The sequence below is a fragment of the Falco biarmicus genome, chromosome 1 (assembly GCF_023638135.1).
Source record: "Falco biarmicus isolate bFalBia1 chromosome 1, bFalBia1.pri, whole genome shotgun sequence".
In the NCBI taxonomy this organism is placed as follows: domain Eukaryota; kingdom Metazoa; phylum Chordata; class Aves; order Falconiformes; family Falconidae; genus Falco; species Falco biarmicus.
Genome location: NC_079288.1, coordinates 109,862,137 through 109,884,434, shown reverse-complemented (window position 1 = coordinate 109,884,434; position 22,298 = coordinate 109,862,137). Strand labels below are relative to the sequence as shown.

The window sequence follows — 22,298 nt, the reverse complement described above, 5'->3', positions numbered from 1 at the left end:
ACAGAGACAGGGCTCGGTTGTTATTTTAGCGCCTCTTTTTTATTTTTTTTAATTAACAATAAACTTCACAGTTGGCCATATAAAACATGATAACTTCTCATACATTTCTCATTGTATCTCATCTAATCACATCCACAATATCTATCACTTTTTGGGATAAGCAGAGTAGAATCTAGCAAAACTGTAACCTTAAAAAAAATGTTAAACCATCATCTAAAATAACTGTATTTTCAGCATTTGCATTGCAGCTTTTACCATTCACACACCTTATTTCATTTTACTTTGACCTCTTTTCCAATCATGTCAGCACAATATGCAAAGCATCCTCTTTAGCAATACATGATACTGGCAGAATGGGAAACTGAGGCCTGATGTGCTGACTTTACCACATACACCACTGGAAATGCCTCTGGTCTTATGCTGGTGCATCCACTCCACTATTTCTGATCTGAAAACCTCCCAGAAAGTATTCCAGTTCAGGAAGTGCATTTTATGGAATAATGATACGGGAAGAAAAAAAAGACAGATTAAACTCATTAACACTGAATCATTAATACTGAACCATTACGAAAGCAAAAGCCACATAGCATCTGTTGCAGGCAGACACCACTTGGAGAGGCTTTCACACTCAGACTGGCTTGCTCTGTACTGTCGCTATCAGACAGCGCAGCCATGGCAACAGCTTCTAAATAGTTAATTCCTAATTGTTATACCAGACTCTCCAACTGATCTTGTTTTTTACATTTTTTATTTAGAGCTTTGCTCTTCATTTCCCTACCTTCTTGCTTTTCACCAGCTTACACACATCATGTACAGCACACTGAAAAAAACACTGAAAAGTTTAGCAAGGACCGGCATCATCTGTGCTTTACCTTCCCCCGGGCCCACAACGTGACCACCTCGGCTGATCCCTTAGTTCAGCTCTTCTGGGGCCAGCCGATGCAGCAGAAACTATTGCACCCTTTGGCTCCCCTCCCCACAGAAGACTAAATATGTCCTTCCCACACAATGGCTGAGCTCCACTGGCCCAGAGCCTGTGAACACTGAATGGTCTTTCTCATTCAATTACTTCAGCAGAATTACACCAGCCCACTACCCCCCCGCCTCATCCCATGGAAGCCTAGGAGATTGTTTCCTTTAGTTTTACCAAGACCCATAGAGCATCACCTTCCTTCATTGAAGCTTACAGCAAAACACACTTGCTGAGAGAGTCCATATACATCACAGGAAAAGCAGCAAGATTTTGCAAGGCTCAAGGATTTCCAGTTCAGCAGTGGCTAACCAAGAAGGAGCACCTCTTCTACTGCCACGGTACTGTTTCTTCTTTATTTTTAATGAAAACCTTAGAATGCTTTGTATCTAACCCTCTGCAAATTCTTTTTTCACTTACTGTAAAATAGCTGAAGCTTTCATAGAGTATTGTTGTTTGTTTTAAGGATAAATCATTTCAGGTGTTTATGTCTAGAACAGAAGAAATGTTCTTTAGAAGAGAAACCACTGTACGGTTATTGTGTTGAAGATGATGACCTTTATCTTACCACTGGGACCATTATTTTTCCTGTGATCCTGCAAAACAATAAAACATTATACAATTGCCAACAAGAGTCAAGCAAAACACATAACTCTTGCAGAAGCATACAATCATCCGGCTGAAACCCATGGCACAGCCTGATTGCCCAACACTTCTCACAACCTCCTGTAACATCAGTTCAGGAACCTTAATCCAACAGACAAGGCCACAACAAGTAAATTCATCCTGACAGAAACTGTGGCTGGTCTTGGAGGAACCTTTCATTAAGGTGTTGGTAGAACTAGCAAAAACCTGTAGCAAATAGGACATCTATGAAGGAGATGCAGATTCTGAGAGACAACAAAACCCATCAAATGATATCAAATAGAGAAAATAATTTTGGCCACTGAAGAGGTCTCATTTTGACCCTTCCCAAATTAAATCAAAGCAGCTCTTTTTGGCTTGAACTGCACTTAAACTAGAACTGGACAGGGCTCAGAAACCTAAACCTCCAGATCTCAACAAGTAAAAAATAAAATCAAATGGTAGTAGTATAACAGTTCAAACAATTACATTAAGATAATTAGAATTATTTATTTAAAAACTGGTTTAACATGTCCTGAAATACTGGTGTGGTGGTTGTTTGTTGGTGTTTTTTTTTTTTGGGGGGGGGGGGGTTGTGCATCCAGCCATCAAGGACTTAAGGCCAATGGCTTTTGCAGCTGTACAATTGGTAGCATCACAGGGATCAACTCTCATCAGCGGTTATTTACTGGTACAGAATGAGTGGAAAAGTTTTATGCTTTGGTATTTACTTTTCTATTACAATCTCTTTTACTCAGATCTCTGCCTCAGACTCTGTCTTTCATTTTTATATATGTGCACACATGAACTAGGTTATACACATATATAACACATATACAGAAACACTTTCAACAAAGTCTTTTGAAACACACGTAGACATAAGAATGTGCTGTACCAGTTGCAATTTAAGAATATCATGTGTACATCTTGGTTATAGAAAGAACAGACACTGCACAGAGAATTCTGTTTCCATGCTCATGAATTTCCCCTTGTACAGAAAACTCCATCCACTCAGAGTTCTAGAGCTGTGATCATCACCTGGCTACAAGAACTACATCTTTACCGCATTTATCAGTGAAGATGTGGGCATCAACATTTCTTGCTAACAAGCCTGACACAGCACCAAGCAGAGACCTCTTCCAATAATTACAAGACATCTGATTTTATTGCAGTTCAAAAGTTTCAAAGGGGTGATTTAAAAAAAAATAAATCACATTACATGATTTTTCAGTGATACTTTGGGAATATGTGAAAGCTCAACTCTGAAATTTCTCTGTAATTTTAATAATTATGAAAATCATGTCTTAAAACATTTCACTTTGCAGTTTTACAAAAGCTTATTACCCAAGTCTCATCTTCATGAAATGAGCATTCGTGCCCACGCTACACAATGAGAAACTGAGTTCCAAAGTTGACCCTTTGTCTTCCCAGATCTCTTTTCTAAATGCCAGACAACATCCATGCTCATTAGCAATGGCAGGAGATTGGGCAACTGCATCTTCTAGAGTTAGGTCCAATGACAAAAGCCTGTGCAGTTTTCTGCCAATGCCAGAGCTGAAAGTAGGTCAGTCTGTGTCGTTTCTTTTGTTAAACATGAGGCATTTGTCACCTTCAGCCACAGCCTTTGCAAGCTCATAATTTCTGGATGGCATTTCAAAAAGCAAGAGAATCTGCTAGGTCTCAGCTGCATGAGGTTTTCTATTTCAGTGGCTGACAACAATACTGAATCAGAAACAAAATACAGAGAGAACAGGAAAGACTGCACTTGGCATCTCATCTGTTTTTGAAATTCTCTGATTTTCAGTTAAAGATGCAGACTTCCTGCTATAAGCAATGAGAAGCAGTGAACCCGGGTGAAGTTCCTGGGTGACTGAGCTGGACTGGTGTACAAAATGCATGTGGTACAGCATTAGCTGAGAAGGACAGGCAAGACTAGCTGGCATGCCAGATGCCATTACTTCAAGCTCTCTAGACAAAAATAATGTCATTGATCAGTATTTCGAGTGAATGCTGACACAATTTTAATGACAGCCCTTGTGCAGTCTTCCTGTTGAGGGTAAGCTCACAGTCCCTCTGATCCTCAAGAGCACATCGCTTGATTTTCAGCAAAGATACCAGCAACTGCAGAACCACAAGGAGCGAAATAACTGCTGAGCAGCAGTCTCCACAACTGAAGGTCTCGAGCAGTCATCTCAGCTAAAAAAACTTGAACTGTTGAGTCATAACCTTTGGGTTGCCAAACAGAAGACACACAGTCATGAGCCTCTAAATGGCACTGGGTTTTTAAAAGTACTTCTCTTAAGTAGAAACTGACATTCAACTTGTAATCCATTTTTCCAGCTCTCCTTACTGGAGGGGGGGAAAGTGTTAGTGTCGGCAAGTTCAGCAAGCCAAGCAGATGGGTAAGCATTTGGTTTTTAAAACCTACTGATCTATCAGAGGTTTCAGTTACCTCACCATACACTTCTGTAAGTCTGATCACAGGCTGGAACTGACGATCGCCATGCTCAGCAGGCCCCCGGATGGATACAGAGATGCCAAGGAAGGGCTGTTGCCTGCAGCCTATACTCAGAGAGGCAACTCCTCTTCATAAAGCAACTTGGCTCAAGTCCCGGCAGAGGCTTTCACAAGCTGGATGTACTTCAACTGCGCAGCAGCTGCAGGATCCTACCTTGGAGCTGACTAACACTGCCCGCTGCATCTGTGTTCAGTAAGACCAAGTGCACCAAAGCACCCTTAGCTCCACCTCAGCTCAGTAGCTGTCCCCTGAAAAAGGGTCATTCAGGGTCTGTTTACTCAGAGCAATTATCACATCCACACCAAGAAAAGCAACTCCCCCACCCCCATTTTAAGTTGAGCTACCTGTATCCTGCTGGGAACCCACTGCAATGGAATAAATAACTTGCCTCTTCCAAGTTTCAAGCAAAATGTATTTTTTCCAAGCATGAAAAAGGAGTGGAGGACATCTGCATTGATGCTGGCTGGACGCCAGGTGCCCAAAGCTGCTCTATCACTCCCCTCATCAGCTGGGCAGGGGAGAGAAAATAGAATGAAATGTTCATGGGTTGAGATAGGAACAGGGAGAGGTCACTCAGCAAGTACTGCCACGCGCAAAACAGACTTGACTTGGGGAAATCAGTTTAATTTATTACCAATCAAATCAGAGTAGGATAATGAGAAATAAAACTAAATCTTAAAAACACCTCACCCCCCACCTTCTTTCTAGGCTTAACTTTTTACTTCCAATTTTTTCTACCTCCTCACCCACAGCAGCACAGGGGGACAGGGAATGGGGGTGTTGGCCAGTTCATCACACATTATTTCTGCCACTCCTTCCTTCTCAGGGGGAGGGCTCCTCAATACCCTTCCCCACCTCTGGCATGGGGTACCTCCCATGGGAGACAGTCCTCCACAAACTTCTCCAGCGTAAGACCTTCCCACAGGCTGCAGTTCTTCACACACTGCTCCAGTGTGGGTCCCTGCCATGGGGTGCAGTCCTTCAGGAACAGACTGCTCCAGTGTGGGTCCCTCATGGGGTCACAAGTCCTGCCAGCAAACCTGCTCCAGCCTGGGCTCCTCTCTCCACAAACCCTCCCAGGAGCCTGCTCCAGCACAGGCTGCCCAGGGGATCACAGCCTCCTTCAGGCATCCACCCGCTCTGACACGGGGCCCTCCCCAGGCTGCAGGTGGGTATCTGCCCCACCATGGACCTCCACGGGCTGAGGGGCACAGCCTGCCTCACCATGGGCTTCACCATGGGCTGCAGGGGAATCTCTGCTCCAGTGCCTGGACACCTCCTGCCTCAATGGCCTTGGGGTCTGCAGAGTCGCTGCTCTTACACACTCTCCTTCCCCTCTTCTCTGGCTGAAGTTGCCTTTGTTTCCCACCCCCCCTCCATCCCCTTCTAAAATATGTTATCCCAGAGGCGCTACCGCTGCTGCTGACCGGCTCAGCCTTGGCCAGCGGTGGGTCCATCTTGGAGCCGGCTGGCATTGATTCCGTTGGACATGGGGGAAGCTTCCAGCAGCTTCTCACAGAAGCCACCCCTGTAGCTCCCCTGCTACAAAAACCTTGCCACACAAACCCAACGCACCTAGTTAGCATTGCTTTCTTAATACCCCAAGCTGAAGTATTGTTAAATTCCTCATTTCTTGGTCAAAACCAACGATATTCAAGAAATTTCATATTCATCCTTTGGCTAAGTTTTCCTACAGATTTTCCTGCGGAGTATAGTGACTACATTTCTCTAGAGGGATGTCTGCTTGCTTTTAAAAATAGCTTCTTGTGTAATAGTTCTTTGCTGACAGTTCTATTAATCTTAGATGTTACAAAAAGCTTGGGTTTAGAAATTCTGTTCTGTAGGACACATTAGGAAATTAAAGCAAGAACACAATGTCTTCACATTTTCAGTGCAAGAAAAGTGAATGCCACAATGCAGATCTGTGCATTGCATGACAATTAGCTAATGCTTAATTTCTTCCATCACCATCGTCTTAATTGCCATGTATTACATACAACCCACAAGAGCTTTCTCATCTGTGCACCTGCTCAGGCTGTCTATTCTATTACTCCAGCAAAAATGACTTTTCCTTTCTAACGCTGAAAGACTATGAGCAAATACAAAAATCCCACTGCCATAAGCCACAACCTTTGCAGCAAGAAGGGCTGTAGGCTTGCAGGAAGAGTTCCTTGTGGTTTTTTCCCCTCTCACTAAGAGCTTTACCCTTCAAGCTGCAAATCCCTTGGCTCCTGCTCCAGCAAACCACCTGAAAACCCTTCACATGAATTACGTGCAGCAAGCAAAAAGGTTCTCCTGGATTCTGGCAAAAGGTCTTGGCATATTGCGCAACCAAGCCCCCAGAGCCTAACCAAACATGGAGTGACACCAACAGAAACACTCCTTTCACCCCTGGAGGACACAGTTCATTGTACAAAGATATTTTTTTTTTCCTCCTTGTTGAAGTGGCTGTTGTGATTGACCTTGCAGCTTTTATCTGCCATCCCAAATTCCCCTACTGCTCTCCCTTCACGAGCACCACCAGCACTGAAAAAATAAATTGGTTTACTGTAGCTACTGAACTTGCCTGGCAGTTTCCAGCCACCAGTTGCAAATGGGACTGGCATCACAGGCAGGAGACACAGAATCACACGGTTAACTGAGAGCAATCAGGTCCACTAAGAGGCATCACCTAAATCTCAAATCTCATTGCTCTGAAAACAGTGGGAGGAAACACTTACTGCATAGGAATTAGTATTGCTGCCATATCCAGAAAGGCAAATCCCAGGAATCAACACTGGCAATACTTGCACATGCATTACAGTTTAAGAGTGTGTTTTGAAATGCTACTTAATGTTTGGAATAGATTATCCTACTGGAGGAAGTACTGTAAAACCTTGCAACTCATTTGGACTACCATGACTAGAAAAAAAATGAGACTATGTCCATTCCCAATAATCACAGACATGCTTCTTATGGACCACTGCGGGCTAGTTACTAAGAGGAATAATACAAAAGCCCTGACCTGCCACCTTAACTCAAAGATTTATTCCAACCACTTTTTCTTTATTTGGACAAAGGTGGCAAAGGCAACTTTTCAGTCAGTGACAGACACAAGTTAGCAAAATATAATTATAAATACAATACAACACGCAGAGCTTTTCATTTATAGCTCTTTAACTAGCTTACCAAAACAAATATGACAAATGAGGTTTTTAGAAATTCAGTTAAGTAACATGCGCAGAGCTGTGTCGTTCACCAGAAGCAAAGAGAAACAGAAATCAAGACTACCTGACATTCAAATTCTTCTTTCCTCCGGCACTTGCCAGGCTTTCAAAAGCACAGTATATAGTTTTTAGGGCTACACATGAAATCAGATTATGCCTCTGAGTTTCTGGCAAGTCGCCTGCATGACCCTCAGTCTAGCAAAACTTGCCTTGATCTGAAGTGGCTGCACTTACACAGTCCAGTAAGGCATCTTGCTTATGCTCATTAATGGCTTTTGTTTTATTCTGTCTTTCCCTCTGAAAACATCTTAACTAAATTCCAAAGAGATAATAATAATTTGGGGGCTACATCAGTTAACTGCAAGAAAAATCATTTGCATACTAGATATGCCCCACTAACGACGCATTTTGCTCTTCATTAACTAAAAGATATTGACATTAAATAATGTATAACACAGGGATCTTCCAAAGTGTACGCTTCAGATCTAAGCATAGCAGTAGCCAGTATGCTTTTGCAAGCTTCTACATCAAAAGAAAAAAAAATAGGAAAAAAAAATATCCATGTAATGCTCAAAAGTCCTTCCTTCTTGCTTCACCATTTTGGCCCCCATAAACACAAGCTCCCTAGAGTTTTCTTTTTGGGGTTTTGAGTTCCTTCCCCACCCCAGGAAAGAACATCTGGGTGAACAACATTTTAAAACTATACATTGAGCCTCATGTGACTGAATATGGTTGACCTAACTGGCTGAAATCACTGCTGGTTTCCTCACATGCCAAGGAATTCAACCAGCAAAAGACGTGATGTCCTTCAACTAAGAACACAGCAACACACGTTTCATTAGGAAACAGGGAAACAAAGAAAAAGGATGTGTTATGCAGAAAGTGAAAAAATTTTAAAGGGCAAGGGGGGGTGAAGACCAAGACAACAATTTCCAAGGAAGAACAGCCAGCAGAATGAGAAGCGAAACAGAAGCACAGTAAAAATCCTACTGAATTTGCATGAATACAGAAAAAAGAACAGAAAGAAATTATAAAGCGTAAGAAAGCATACAGTAAAAAAGAGGGGAGAGGAAACAAACAATATAACTCGTTTATTTTTGCTTTCCTCTGTGATACAGCTACAGGCATAGAAACTCCCAGTTCACATGCACTGCAAAAGTAAGAAAATTTGCTGATGACATCTGAGGTAAAAATGAGTTGCCTGTCTTTCACTCACATGAGGACATTAGCACAGACTGAAGAAATTTGTAATGCATTGCATATTCTTCCAGTGATCCATCTTGCACACTACTGCACAGCAGAGTTGGAATTGTTGCTTCCCAGGCAGGACAGCACCCATCCATCAAGCAGCGTGGACAGCATTTCTAGGCTTTCAGACCTTCTGAGCAGAACTTCACCACTTAATTCTTGTTGCTACAGCCACAAGGGAGAGCAGCCAGAAGACATCTTGGCCATAGAGATGCCACAAACAGGCATTGTAAAAAATGTCTCTTTGTATTTATTTCTGAGACAAAGTAGTATGTCAGAAGAGTGGATAAAGATTTACAGGGCTGAACCTATATACATTAATAACTGCCTTTCAGTAACACCACTGGAGTTTGTGAACACAGCATATAATTCAAGTCCTGTAAAACAACTGAGACCAAAACGTCCTCTAGATAAGCTGGTCTAACACCTGAGTTTACATACAACAGGACACTGCATGGAAGTTCTATGAATCTTCATGCTAAGCAAGTTACAGCAGCCTCTACCTGTCTTCTATCAGACCATTATACCCAAATCCTAACTTTATTTCTTTTCATGTTGCTTGCAGAAAGGAAACCTCTAAACCCTACCCACTGTACCATTAACTACTGTCCTCTACGAGATCAGAAAACCATGAAGGCTGTAGCTCTCTTCATTTGTCTCACAGGATCAGCTTTTGCTATTCCAGTAAGTCCTCCTCATGCTATGACTACTGAGCACTTAGTTCCCATTCTGTGAATTCTCTGTGCTGTCCCATTGACCTGTACAAGAATTTTATTTACATGCACATATTGAATGTATTTGTCTATTCTAGACCCATTCTTTACACTACAAACTCGGAATCCATGGACAGAAACCTCCAGAAAAGGTACTCTTCCTGTTCTTTAAACATTAAGAAGCAACATATATTATTCATCTCAAATATATAAAACACATTAGCACATATAGAGTGGTTGGCAAATGGATTTAGGTCAAAAAAAAAAAAAAAAAAAAAAAAAAAAGTAGGCAGCCCGACCTCAAGAATCAGTACCAAGCATCTCATGCCTCATGTATTACATAGCTAGAAACAGAACAGGATGAAACCTAAAGCTCACAACAGAAGTTTCACTTACTTGAAAAAAATTGAATGAAACCCCACGTATAATCATTACACCCATATTCAAACAAACAATAAGCTCCACTGAGAGCTGAACTTGTGGTTATCACTGCTCCAGTAAACAAGGAGGACGCAATCCTCAATTTGTCACTCCAAGTGACACACTCAAGCACGTAAGACTTTTAGCCACGACGTGTTTCATTATTTGCAATACAGAGCATTGCTACGGCTCATCTTGAAAAAGTACACTGTGGCTGACAAGCCAGATACACAGCCCTCATGGTAATCCCACAGATGACCTCAGCAGCCCTATGCCATATATGCACGCTAATGATAGAGCTCACAGTTTTACATTCATGGTTGTCCCAAATTAAAATTCCTTTTTATTGCACCATTCTGCTGAGCATTTGTGGCTCAGACACAATGGACCTTGGCTCCAAGCCAACAAATGTTTTGGAACAACTAAATTCAGAGCATGCTCTGTAGTAAGAAATGCAAAATCCCAACTCTTATGCTAGTCTTTTTTTTAAAGTTATGAATTATATCCCACTATGCAGCTTTCCAAATGCACTTCATGTCAATCCGGATGGCGCTTCGCATTATGAAAACCAAAAAATTAACTTTTCTTAATGAAGTATCCAGCAGAACAAATTATATTATAAACACTAGTCTGCAGCCTACAACTGTCTCCCAGAAACAACTCATACAGAAGATACTTGCATCGAAACAAACCATTGCAATACCTGAAAAATCATCAGTTCCAAGTGAATATGCAACAATTATCAAAAGCCGGTTGTCCCCTAATAATAACTAATGACAGCTACAATGGCTGAAATTTAACATCATGTTAAGAGACCCAAGTATCTTGATGAGCAACTGAGTTCTAAAGGTTTCTTTTATCCTGGGACAAAGGTATAACAGAAAGCAGCACCTGAAAGCCACATCCAGACACATCTGTGCACTGAGGTTGCGGCACATAATGAGGCTCTCTGTCAAGATGTGAGCCACATCTTTCCCAAACTACTGCTTCAAACACCCATAATAGACAATGACTGTTTAGCCTTATGCTTTCTAACTCTACAGAACTAGAAGCCCTTCACAGAAGACTGTGTTTTGCTTAAACTTACAGACATATAACACACTGTATACAGCAGTGCCCCAAACCACATGGAATAAAACCCCTGCTCCTGAAACCTAATTTTCAAATGTTTTAATATCAGCTTGAGATGCTTGGTAACACCTAGATCACTTTTGATAAGGTCTTCAAGAAATGTGCATTTAAACTGTAAAAGCTCTTCACTAAATTTCTGTTAGATTTCAGCAAACATACAATCTTTCCCTGAAAAAGTTAAGAGTTGGAAATGATAGTGAATATATTGCCTTGTACTTTTCCTGCACCAGCAAGTACGCTAGGCAAAAGACAAAACTAAAAAATTCAAATACCACCTTGACATTAGGAAATAGATTACAGCTGATCTGCCAAGAACCAAACTAATATTTCTAATCCTGCCATTTTTAAATTTTTCTTTTTAATCTGTGTAACTTTTTGTTAGTGGAGCGTTTGTTTCCAAGCCGTCATGACTTTGCCCACACTAAAGGAAACGCTGTTCCAGCAACTTGGGCACTGAGAAGTTTTCTCATAAATAACCCCCCCTAAAGCTTTAAGGAAAATCAACATCAGGTGCTATATTGTAGTAAGCAATAAGGAATACTGAATATCCATAGGCGGTGTTCAGAAATACGCCAGATGTTGCTGCTATTGGAAGTGCCTGTACTCACCCAGCAGCTGCTGTGATACTAACAGCAATAGAAAGTCAATTGCTACAGCAAGAGCTAACAATCATTTTAATACCTGCTTTCTCCTCGAGCATTTGAACCTTTTCCACTGAAGTTAGTAGTTTTGCTGTTAGTTTGACAGCACGCAAAAAAAGAAAAAAGCCACTCAAACACCTGCTTATGAGCTTACGATACTGTACTTGCCACCAAATACAATAGTTCCTGATTAATTCAGCGAGGAAGCAATGATGTATCAGACAAAGTAGATGATTATGAAATAGTTAAGATGCAGTGCATTCAGAAATTACTACACACCACCTTGTGAAAGGTGCTCTCTCTCACCCTGCTCCTCTTTTCACAGGCCTCGCATTTATCTATGTAGGAAGATGAGTATCACATCCCCCTTCTTGTAATACAAGGCAAAAATAACGTTCCATTGACTTCAAATAAATTCTAAGATTTATTAACCTACCTGTTAATTTTTTAATTTTTAAGACTGAAGATATTCACCCCGAAGCCCCAAAGGAAGACAACACAGGGTATGTAGACAAGGGTGATTTGCTGCCCAGTCACAAAAACCTAAACCCAGAGGGGTCAGTACCACATGCTGAGCACAGGGACGAGCCCCAGACCACTAGAAAACAAGGAAGAACCGGTAGCGAGCATCAAGTGAAAAACAGTCTAAAAAGCATCAATTTCCTTGCGCTGCACAACAAACCAGTTTTGGCTTCTGATAACCAGGACAGTGACTCTGGAAGCAGTGGCAGAGAACAGTCCAGCTCTGAGCACTACCAGTTCAGGAGGCACGAGAAACACAGCAATACAGCCAGTCGACACGTTTTAGGCAACACAGAAAATCCAGTGGATGCTCTCAGTCTTGACCATGAGCACAACACGTGGAAATACAATAAAAATACAGTTGGCCTAGCTGAAAAAAACAGTGAAAGTGATGAAGAAGGTGTGATAGAAGAGGATGAGGAATGGGGTGAAGAAACTGATTACAGAGATACGAAGCACAAAGGCCACCAGACAAATCAAGGTGACAAATACAAAAGACAGCAAAATGAAAACAGTATGCAATCTGATGAAATGTTGAGAGATTCCAGTCAACCAATCCGGATAACCAAAAGACATGGTGAGAAATTTGACCTAGAGGCAGAAGAGAGGGAAAACAGCCAGAAGAAATCCTATAAAGGAGAAACCTCCCTCTCTCGAAGAACCCATAATGAAGATCAGGATGACAAATGGCAAAGCCAAGAGAAGACCGACAACACTCAAGTAAACTATCAGAGTGATCACAACACAGTGGTGAAGAGACGAGATATGGTGGACAGTAATGCTGATGATGATGATCATGACAGTGGTGATGTTGATGGTGAGGACTATCTCAGCAACACCTGGAAACAATCAGCCTATCAGGAAGAGGAGGGAATCCAGAGTAATGACCAGGAGAACACCAGCACTGAGCACAAAGGGGAAGGAACCACCGAAGATGACACTGCAGTTTATATAAAGACTGAGGATTACCAACATGTCAAGATTAAAGACCTTATTCACTCTGAACAAGATGACTACTATCATGAGCCACCTAACTCTGACAGTGAGCAACAACTGGAAACGACTAGCTCTGTTCAGAGCATGAAAATGGAAAGTGAGAATAAGGTAAATTCTCTTTAAAATACAGTTAGAATACTACAAAAAGCAGGGGGAATGACATAAGTCCCAAATTTAATTTCACGATGATTGAAAGGACATTTTGGAGAAAAACGGGTATAATATTTTGTTAATACACAGAAGTCTCATCTCCCCTTTTCTCACCATTCATCTGGTTCATGCTGCATCACTCCGCATACAACATTTAGATGAATCGTGCTCACTTCCTTTTTGGTACAACTCATATTAAGAGCTCCAGCTCCAATGGGCTGTGTAACAAAACATACAAATAAATATGGACACATAGGTGCAAAACCTGGAACCCAGTCTCAAGCCAACTAGGAAAACCTGTTCGCTTCTCTTTCCCAAAGATTTTTAAACACTGCCATACAAAAGTAAACGGCTTAGAAAGGCAGGGCTAGAGTCCCCAGATTAATTACTATCCTAGTGGCAAGGGCACTCCCACACAAAATGAAGGATGTGGGCTTTGTCCCTTCAGCAAAGGAGGATGTTGCACCCAGATCTCACATAGCCCTGTGAGCCATTAGATAACCAGCGGGTGTTCTTCAAAAGAAAGGACTGAGTTTTCATATGCCTGTTAAATAAGGACCTGTAATATTAGAAAAAGATAGGAGGCATCAATTTGAAAGAGGGCAGGCACCTCCCCACAGCACCAAAGAAGGGTCGAAACTGAAGACTTATCCTTCCTTTCTCCTTCTTCACGTGTTCGGCCTGGCAGCTCATGGTGATGCTGCTCCCAGGCAGTATTAAGAGGCAATTCATGCTCACTGACTGGAGGGCCCCAGTACAAACTAAGACTTGAAGCACCAGTTCTGCCAACCTCAAGGTACTATGGTGCTGTATGTCAAGTACTACAGAACTTCCAGGTGCTCAGACCTTACTGAGTTCCTGTCTCTTTCTCCATCTCCTACTTCCCTCCCCCCTCCCGCCCCAAATGACGGAGTGCCTTAATACTACCAGAGGCTTTATGCATTTCTCACACATTCTGCACAGCAACCTCGTTCTGCTGCAAGCAGAGCAAACTGCGCCTCAGTCAGCTCTGTATTTGTACCTGAAAAAATTTTGTCCAAGTACTTTTTTTCTTCCCAAGACTTACCACAATGTCTCTGTGACTCTACAGGTTAAGACTACAGGCAGTTCTGACAGTGAGATGGAAAGTGCAAGCAACAGGAGCGAGAAGGCTCTCTTGGGTAAGCCACAAACAAGCAAAGCCATCATGTAACTGCTAGCTCTCGGCAGCTGGAGAATCTGCTGGTCTGCATTTCTTTTCTGCCTGTGGCAGCACACAATTTCACATGACTGAACTCTGCTTGTGCATAATCCTGTATTACAGTTATGTTCCCAGAAAATCCCTTCCATACACCCTTGGATTTACTCATTTGTTTGTGGAAAAGAGTTGTAGACAGTGCACAAATTTTTGTGTCAGTTATACTGGAATAGGAATTATCTTGCATTGAAACAGTTCAGTTTCAGAACAGTAGCCTGAATTTAGGACAAGTGCCAGTGCTGGATTTAGCAAGGACAGAAAGGATATGTTTCAAAGGAAGCTGGAAGTGAATGTCAGGCCTTACAGAAGAAACAGCTTTTTCTGAGAAATTTATTTCCCCATCCAACTCAAACCTGGGACTGCTAGATGTCTCACAAAATTTCTCATTTAAAGTTGGCTGGCTTTATTGAATACAAGATCCAGCTGCATTCTAACAAACTTACAGAAAGTATTTGACTTATTGGTGAACACTGGACTGTATTTTGCTTTGACTGTCAGTAGTACCTGACAAACACTTGGCATCCTGTCATCTCCTCTAACGGTCTCTCCTTCTTGCTATGATTGCTAGACCCATGTAGGAACTTCCACTGCAAAAGAGGTAAAGTCTGCCATGTGGACAAACAAGGGAAACCCAGCTGTATTTGCCAAGATCCTGCTGCTTGCCCTTCTACCAAAGACTATGAGCATGTAAGTCTTTCATTCAGTGCACAGCGTGGAAGAAAGCCAGCTAAAATGTTTACAAGATAACACATTCCCCTGCTAAACTTTAGACTAATTCTACCCTAAAAAGCATGCAGTTGGGTGATTCCAGCAATTGTAAAAGTAAGTGTAAAGTACCCAAACTCACTGGCTATAGCTTGAGAATAGTATGAACACATGTAGCTACGTAGTACCTAAAGTGATTTGCTTCACTTAGAGATTGTAGCTTCTCCCTGTCACTAAAAGTTCTATTTAACCATTTGATGTTTTAAAGCATGTACTGAATACAGTACATATATAGTGTAGTAATCCTGTACCATCTCAGAAACTGTATCACTGCCATACAAAAATAAATTCAAGCGTCTTGAAACTAGGTATGTAGTAGACAACAAATCCTTATGTAGGCATATAACTACAACTTTCAATACTTCTGATCACATGTTCCCTCTGGGTATTCACAACTGTCACACCATAAGTGATTGACACTTTTACTATTGTAATGTCTGTATGAGTGACCAGAATTTCTCTCAACACAGTGGTGGTGGGGGTGGTTTTGTTTTTCACTCCTCCTCTAGGTCTGTGGTACAGATAATAAGACTTACGATGGCACATGTCAACTCTTTGGCACCAAATGTCAACTTGAAGGGACAAAAATGGGACGCCAGCTGCACCTAGACTACATGGGCTCCTGCAAATGTAAGGCTTGTTTTTCTATGAAGAATTCACCTAGGTATAAAGAGCCAGTAGCATTAATCATCAACTAGCTCTAAGTTATTTGCTTTCTTCCTGTGCTCTCCCTCTTCTGCATCAATTATCTGCTAATTAAGACCTTAAAACCCTAAACATATCTAACAAGTCACTTCTATAATTAAGGGTATTAAGCATCTGGATCCTAAAGACATTCCTCCTGTGGTTACACCAGTTTGTTGCCAACCCTGTCTTCCCTGTGTACTGTCTTACATGCCCCCATTGCAATAGCATCTGAAGATGTTTTTTTAATACCTTGACCAGAAAACCAGCCTTTACAGCTAATTAATAAATGAAAGTGTCAAGTCTGAAAAAAAACAACACAACAAACCACCCAAAAAGCTACCTAGATGCCAAATGCAGAAGTCAGGGTCTAAAAAGCCAGAAGTTACTTTCAAGCTATTCAATTGTTGCATACCCTAGGAGGAAACTGCACTCTTAGCCAGAATATTGCTTTACTGTGGAGAACTCTGCTTTCAGCCTCACTGCACAGCCCTGCTCAGAAGTTGCACACATATATGAAGGTTGTGGCTTGCACAACCAGCTAAGCATGTGCACAAATGAATTGTAGATTTAATTGAACCTATTAGCTGCATTCCCAATTTTATGTATTAATAGCTCAATCGATGTTAAGCTTAACTAGTCTGCTAGTGAGAATCAAATCTAACATGGCTAAGAAAAGCTCAAATAGGGACTTAACAGATCATTTATTAACAAAAACTTTCCTATTTGGCACAGACATCCCCCACTGTACTGATTATGAAGTGGATCAGTTCCCACTCCGGATGAGAGACTGGCTCAAAAACATCCTTATGCAATATTATGAACGTGAGCTGGATACTTCTGGATTTCTAACTGAAAAGCAAAAGAATAAGGTCAGCAATCCTTTTCAAATAAGATCATGCAATTACATTGTTAGAGCTGGACTAACCATGTGAAAAGAAGTTATTCACATCTTATGAGTTCTTCCATTTCTATTGAGCATTCCCTTTCTGGTTAAGGCAATTTAGACTCAATTAGATTCACAAGTTGCAAAATACACTTACATGTCCCCTCACACTCATTTAAGCTGAGACACATTTCTGCTATGAATGTTCCTTCTATCCAAGCAAACGCAAGCCAAGTGTATTTGAAGTTAGTGTCTGCAGACAAGAGGCAGAAAAACAGAATCAGTGCACACCTAGATAAACATTGTTTGCTTGCAAAGACATGGAACAGCTTCTCCTCAGGGAAGTGCTTTGTGAGAAACCTCTTTGAAAGATCAACTAATACGTAGATAAGGATGATCCAATTCACACAGTCAATGCCATTTTCCAAAGGACTTGTGGAAACTAAGCAGCCATAGCATAAGATGGAAAGCATGAGTATGGATAACTAATTAAAAGACAGAAAAAGAGGGAACAGCCAGCCAAGAGCTCACTGTGAAGTTGCACGAGCTGAAAGGACATGTGCCATTTGGCTTTCATTAAGTGACAAAGTCTGCTGACAACACACAGGTAAGGTATTCAAAGGAAGGAAGGAAGGACAGACGGACAGACTTGCACTCACCATGAAGAAAACTGCCAAAGGCCTCATGAGACTGAGCAAATGGGTGGTCACACAGCAGGATTCGAGACAGAATTACAATACAGAGTTTAGGGGCTCCTCATGGGGGCAGGGTATCCCTCCCTTGGACTGACCAAAAGTAGCTCCTCTTCTGTTCTTGACACACACCTTTTTTACTCGGTCATCGATACAAAAATACCTGAAAATGGACTCATCAGTTAAGGGTATAATTGGCACCTTTTAATCTAGCCACATGAACTGTCTACACCATGATATTCAAAGGTAATAGAATTACACAAGTCTGACACTGAGTTTTAAGAGAAAAGAGCTGCTTTCTATCAACCAGTAGACCTGCTGCATCACACTACATTGTCTTAAAATGGAGTAAGCATCTATTAACATTGGGTCTTTTTTTATTATTTTTTTTTAAGAGAAGGATTTATCTCAGGTGATTTGGTGACAGTAGTTTGTTTTTGAAGATACAGATGCCATACTGCTTAAAAAGCCACAACTGTTAGAAAATTGTTCAAGTTAAACTAAGACCTGGGCTGCTCTAACTCTGGAGTAGAAGGTGCATGCAGTAGGTCACAACAGGTTTACACAAAATATGCTTGAGCACACCAAAGGCTACTTCCAGAGTCACCAAGAGGGACACTGACCTATCTGGAACATCTCATACTAAATGGTACGAATTAAATGATTTCTGAGATGGCTTATTCAGACCAAAAACTGAGTTGCTTGCCTCAGGATAGAAGACGAACAAATGTGATTAAAATTAGTTTCACCTCCTACCAACCTGAAGGTACTGTCCTGCTTAGTTGAGCCTGACTATTAAGCCACACAGATTTCACTTCTTTTCTAGTTACTACCAAAGCAGACATAGACAGCAACAAAAATCATCTGGACTACTTGAGGCAAGTTTTCCATGCTGCATATGGTCACAAACACTAAACCCAGTTTCCCCAGTAATATTGTATCACATTTCATTTCTCCAAACCATCTCCTTGCTAGATAGCTCTCTCCAGAACAGATCTTCATCCCTAAACAAAAAAATATCAATTTCTCTGTTGTGTCCAGGTCAAAAAAATCTATGAGAGTGACAAGCGCCTCGTGGCTGGCAACCACGCAGTTGAGCTGCTCCTGCATGACTTTGAGAAAAACTATCACATGTATGTGTACCCTGTGCACTGGCAGTTTCATCAGCTTGATCACCACCCTGTTGACAGGTAAAAAAAAAATATATATCTATATTTTGCAGGTTCAGTTCCAATTTTCTGTTTAAGCTCAGGCTGTTCTACTTTTCTAAACCACTTGAAGGGTTCTTTACATACAGAACCAGTCCCTCAGCTGATAGAAGCCATTATCTCCCTCTTTCTAAGGAGGCATTCACCTTTAACACAGAACTTCTCTCATTGTTTTGCTGGAGCCATGTCTCAGGTCAGAACCTGCTATCCTCTTGCCTTGCATAATCACCGTGTATTACACCTTAAAGCTCTACAGTGTCTTTAATAGCTATTCATGCCCTGACTCTGGAAGAAAAGAAGGCTCATGAGATCCTGTTACTGAAACTAAAAGCAACAGGCTAAGTATGAAGGGCAGAGGCCTGTCAGCAATAATTCATTAGCGAGGTACCCATAGTTTTCAACTAGTACTACAGAAGTCTCTGAGTTTAAGCAGCAGATATGGTAAGTTGGCACCAGTGTCAGAGTTCAGAGGAAGCCCCCAGCCTCTGAAAAATGTGACTCAGATTTCAGGCTTCTGGTCATGACACTCAGTGGTGGGATCCATGTTTCAAGGCTGCAGGTCCTCAATACCTCGTGCTGATCACACCTACTGTCTTAAAGCATAGCTAAGTACCTTTGCAAGCTTGATCTCCTGAAGATTAATGGCAAAAATCCATAACTGATGAGTTGTGAGCAAGTCACAGTAATACTTGTTTTAGAAAAAAAAATAATAAAAATGTCTGTGAACAAATAACAGTTAAAACATTTTAGTTTACCAGGTAGTACATATCATCATAAAGACCTGGGGCAGATTCACTAAAGCAGAACTACAACAGAATCCACTGGGGCATCTGTCAAAGCCACCACTGTCATCTTCTAGCAGCTTTAGATCATCTTTGGTGCTCCTGATGATTTATTAATGAAATACAGCTCTACATACCTGTACTTTCTTTCAGATTATTAACACACTCTGAGCTTGCGCCTTTGAGAGCCTCCCTTGTTCCCATGGAACACTGCATAACCCGTTTCTTCCAGGAGTGTGATGGAGACCAAGACAAACTCATTGCTTTGAAGGAATGGTGCCACTGCTTTGGGATTAAGGAAGGTAAACATAAAAGAACAAGCAGATGTACAGGACAAAGCATTCCTGTCAAAACTAGGCACATTCTCAGACCACAACATACAGGAAAGAAATTATAGCTGGAAGCTCACAGCTACTATGCACAGAGGCCAACAGTAACAAGAAGACTCAAAAGATGCAAGGTTCTGAATTGTTTTATAAAGATAGGAAAAAGTAATCTTTTCCATGAGGAAAAACTTGGGATGTAGTTTGTACTTAACATCAAATAATTCCTGTGTGGTGTCTCAGCCCATACGTTCTACACATCTGTCTCCCATGAAACGCTACTTTATCATTCAGTGCCAAAGGAAAGGCAAAGCAAGCTTGTACTTTTAAATCAGTGGTCAAAGCACATTGACTGAAAACGTATTTAAAGATCTCAAGTCAAGCAGGGGAAAAACCATAGATCTCTCACTGATCAAGTGACTATGCTTACCTCTAGATTACTACATACAACACAAATGCTATCACGGTGTAGTTGCAGGTGAAACCATCTATTTTACCTCATTTGTCAGAGGTACCCACGCTCAGATGGTACCCACCAGACTGCATGCATCAGGAGGCTTAGGCATAGGCAGGGACAGTTTCTGAATCCTAAATGAGCCAGGCATATGTTTGGTTCAGCTCAACCCACATCAAGACTTCCCTGGGAAAGGGAAAAGCTAGGTAGTACTGCGCTGGTGATTCCTCTAGAAATAAGCAGCAGCTGAACAGAAGCTGTCATGACAGCCACTTGAAATTTTGCCTGACCACATTCAAAGTAAGGCTTTCTTTCGCAATCTTCCTTCTTCTGATCTAGCCCTAAGCGACAGCTGAACAATACTGACAGTCATTAAGCAAAGGTAGCAGTAGCAGAGGTTAATCCAGGTTTAGCCAAACCAAAGGCATTTGGCTAAGCATGCGGACTGAAGAAACGTGTTCAAAATCCTACTAGCAACTCCCTCACTTTAAGTGGAAGCTGATTCTGGTCAGAGGTCAGACGTGCAGAGTCTTCACTCCTCCCAGAATTTTTCCTGTTCTTCTGATGACAATTTACCAGTCACAAACCATGCGTGGAAGCAAGCTGCAAGGAGTTACCGTAATACACATATACTGCTGCTAATGATTGATTGTTCATCCAAAGAGGGGTTTAGGATCACTCATTTGTGAAGAGGGGCATGGAAGGGATTCTTGACTCACAAACAGATCAAGGAGACCTAGTACTAGAAACAAGAAACTACCTAGCCAAGAGGGGTCTAAATGAATGGCTCCTGAATATGACAGCAGTAACCATGCTTGGTTTTTGTTAGGGACATCATTCACCTACATGAGCCCTCTGACTTGACAGCATCACATTCTTGACACTGATACAACATACAAATGTCTCTTTGGCATCAAATGTTAATAACATTTTCTTCTTTGTTGCAGAAGACATAAATGAAAATCTCCTATTCTGAGCCTGCCTGAACAGAATCCCAGTGCTGCACTAAAACTGGTGAAATATATGAATCCTGTTTATTTCTGTAATTAACAGCTTCATAGTTTTCAAGACAAAGGTGGCACAAGGTTCACTGCACTCCTGTCAAATAACACAAGTGCAGAAAAGTTCTGTTTATTAACAGCAGAAAAATGTAACTACTCCAAGTGGTTCATAGCTAAACAACCAGTGTTTTCCCCACATGTATCCATGACCTCTCTGAACCAATAAATAGTACTAACCTGATGACTAAGCTGTTCACAAAACTCTCCAGTAGTATTATAGGATGTGGATTTTACCACACACTGAAGAAAACTACCTTGAGATAGGACTTGTTTCCTTTATTTACTGTATTGTCAATTTAACATTCTGCATGGAAGGCTCAAATAAAAAGAAAGTCTACCTAGATAATATGGGGTTTGTCAGAACTTTGTCAAATAAAAGGCAACAGTTCAATGGAAATTTCATTATAGATTTAAGGAAGGAGAAGAAATCAGAGTGTAAATGATATACACCAGTGTTTAAACCATAATTCCTAAAATACATTAAAAAATCAGCACTTATCTGATACTTGGCCCCCACCTCTTGAAAAACAACAGTAATAGTACCAGTGCCACACAGCAGATTCCCACTGACAAACTGTGTAATGAGCTAATTGTATGAGCATGGTGAGTGTGGATGTGTGTCAAAAGACTGATGAGCAACAGGTCCACCATCACAAGGAGCAGATAATATCATAGCTCCAACACCTCCTTGTTCTCCTTAGCAGGCACATTTTTCCCTCCTCCCACAGAAGCACCAAGTACTGCTACCATTTTTCCTGAGAAAAACACTATTTCTTTCACCACCTCCCAACTTTTGATTGCCTGAAGACAGGCATAATTTAGGCATTAAAAAAGGACAGAATGAGATTATTTCTGAATCTCACTAACCGTGATTTTAGAGCCAAGCACTTCACCAAAAATACTCCAGTCATGCTCTGCTGTAAGCAAGAAGCCCCAGATGCCATTACTACAAAGGAAGATCAGAAAACACCTTTCACCTGAACCATGACACCTTTCCAATGAAAAGAAAATGGAATTCAGAAATGCTGTTTTGGTAGCTCAGTGGAAATCTCCTTGCCCCTCACAAA

The 22,298-nt window shown here is 41.3% G+C and overlaps 1 protein-coding gene across 2 annotated transcripts; it reads left to right on the top strand.

Annotated features, from left to right (window-relative positions):
* Nucleotides 1-1,114: 1,114 nt before the first annotated feature.
* Nucleotides 1,115-21,577, top strand: SPARCL1 (SPARC like 1). Of its 2 annotated transcripts, XM_056359980.1 has the most exons (11): nt 1,115-1,311; nt 9,132-9,250; nt 9,378-9,431; nt 11,931-13,097; nt 14,230-14,299; nt 14,945-15,063; nt 15,651-15,771; nt 16,561-16,697; nt 18,445-18,593; nt 19,547-19,695; nt 21,118-21,577. In XM_056359980.1, exons 2-11 carry the CDS (start codon nt 9,197-9,199, stop codon nt 21,144-21,146), a joined length of 2,049 nt encoding a protein of 682 aa, XP_056215955.1. In that variant the 5' UTR covers nt 1,115-1,311; nt 9,132-9,196; the 3' UTR covers nt 21,147-21,577. The 2 variants fall into 2 exon arrangements, with proteins under 2 accessions (XP_056215955.1, XP_056215962.1); XM_056359987.1 differs by lacking the exon at nt 9,378-9,431.
* Nucleotides 21,578-22,298: the final 721 nt, after the last annotated feature.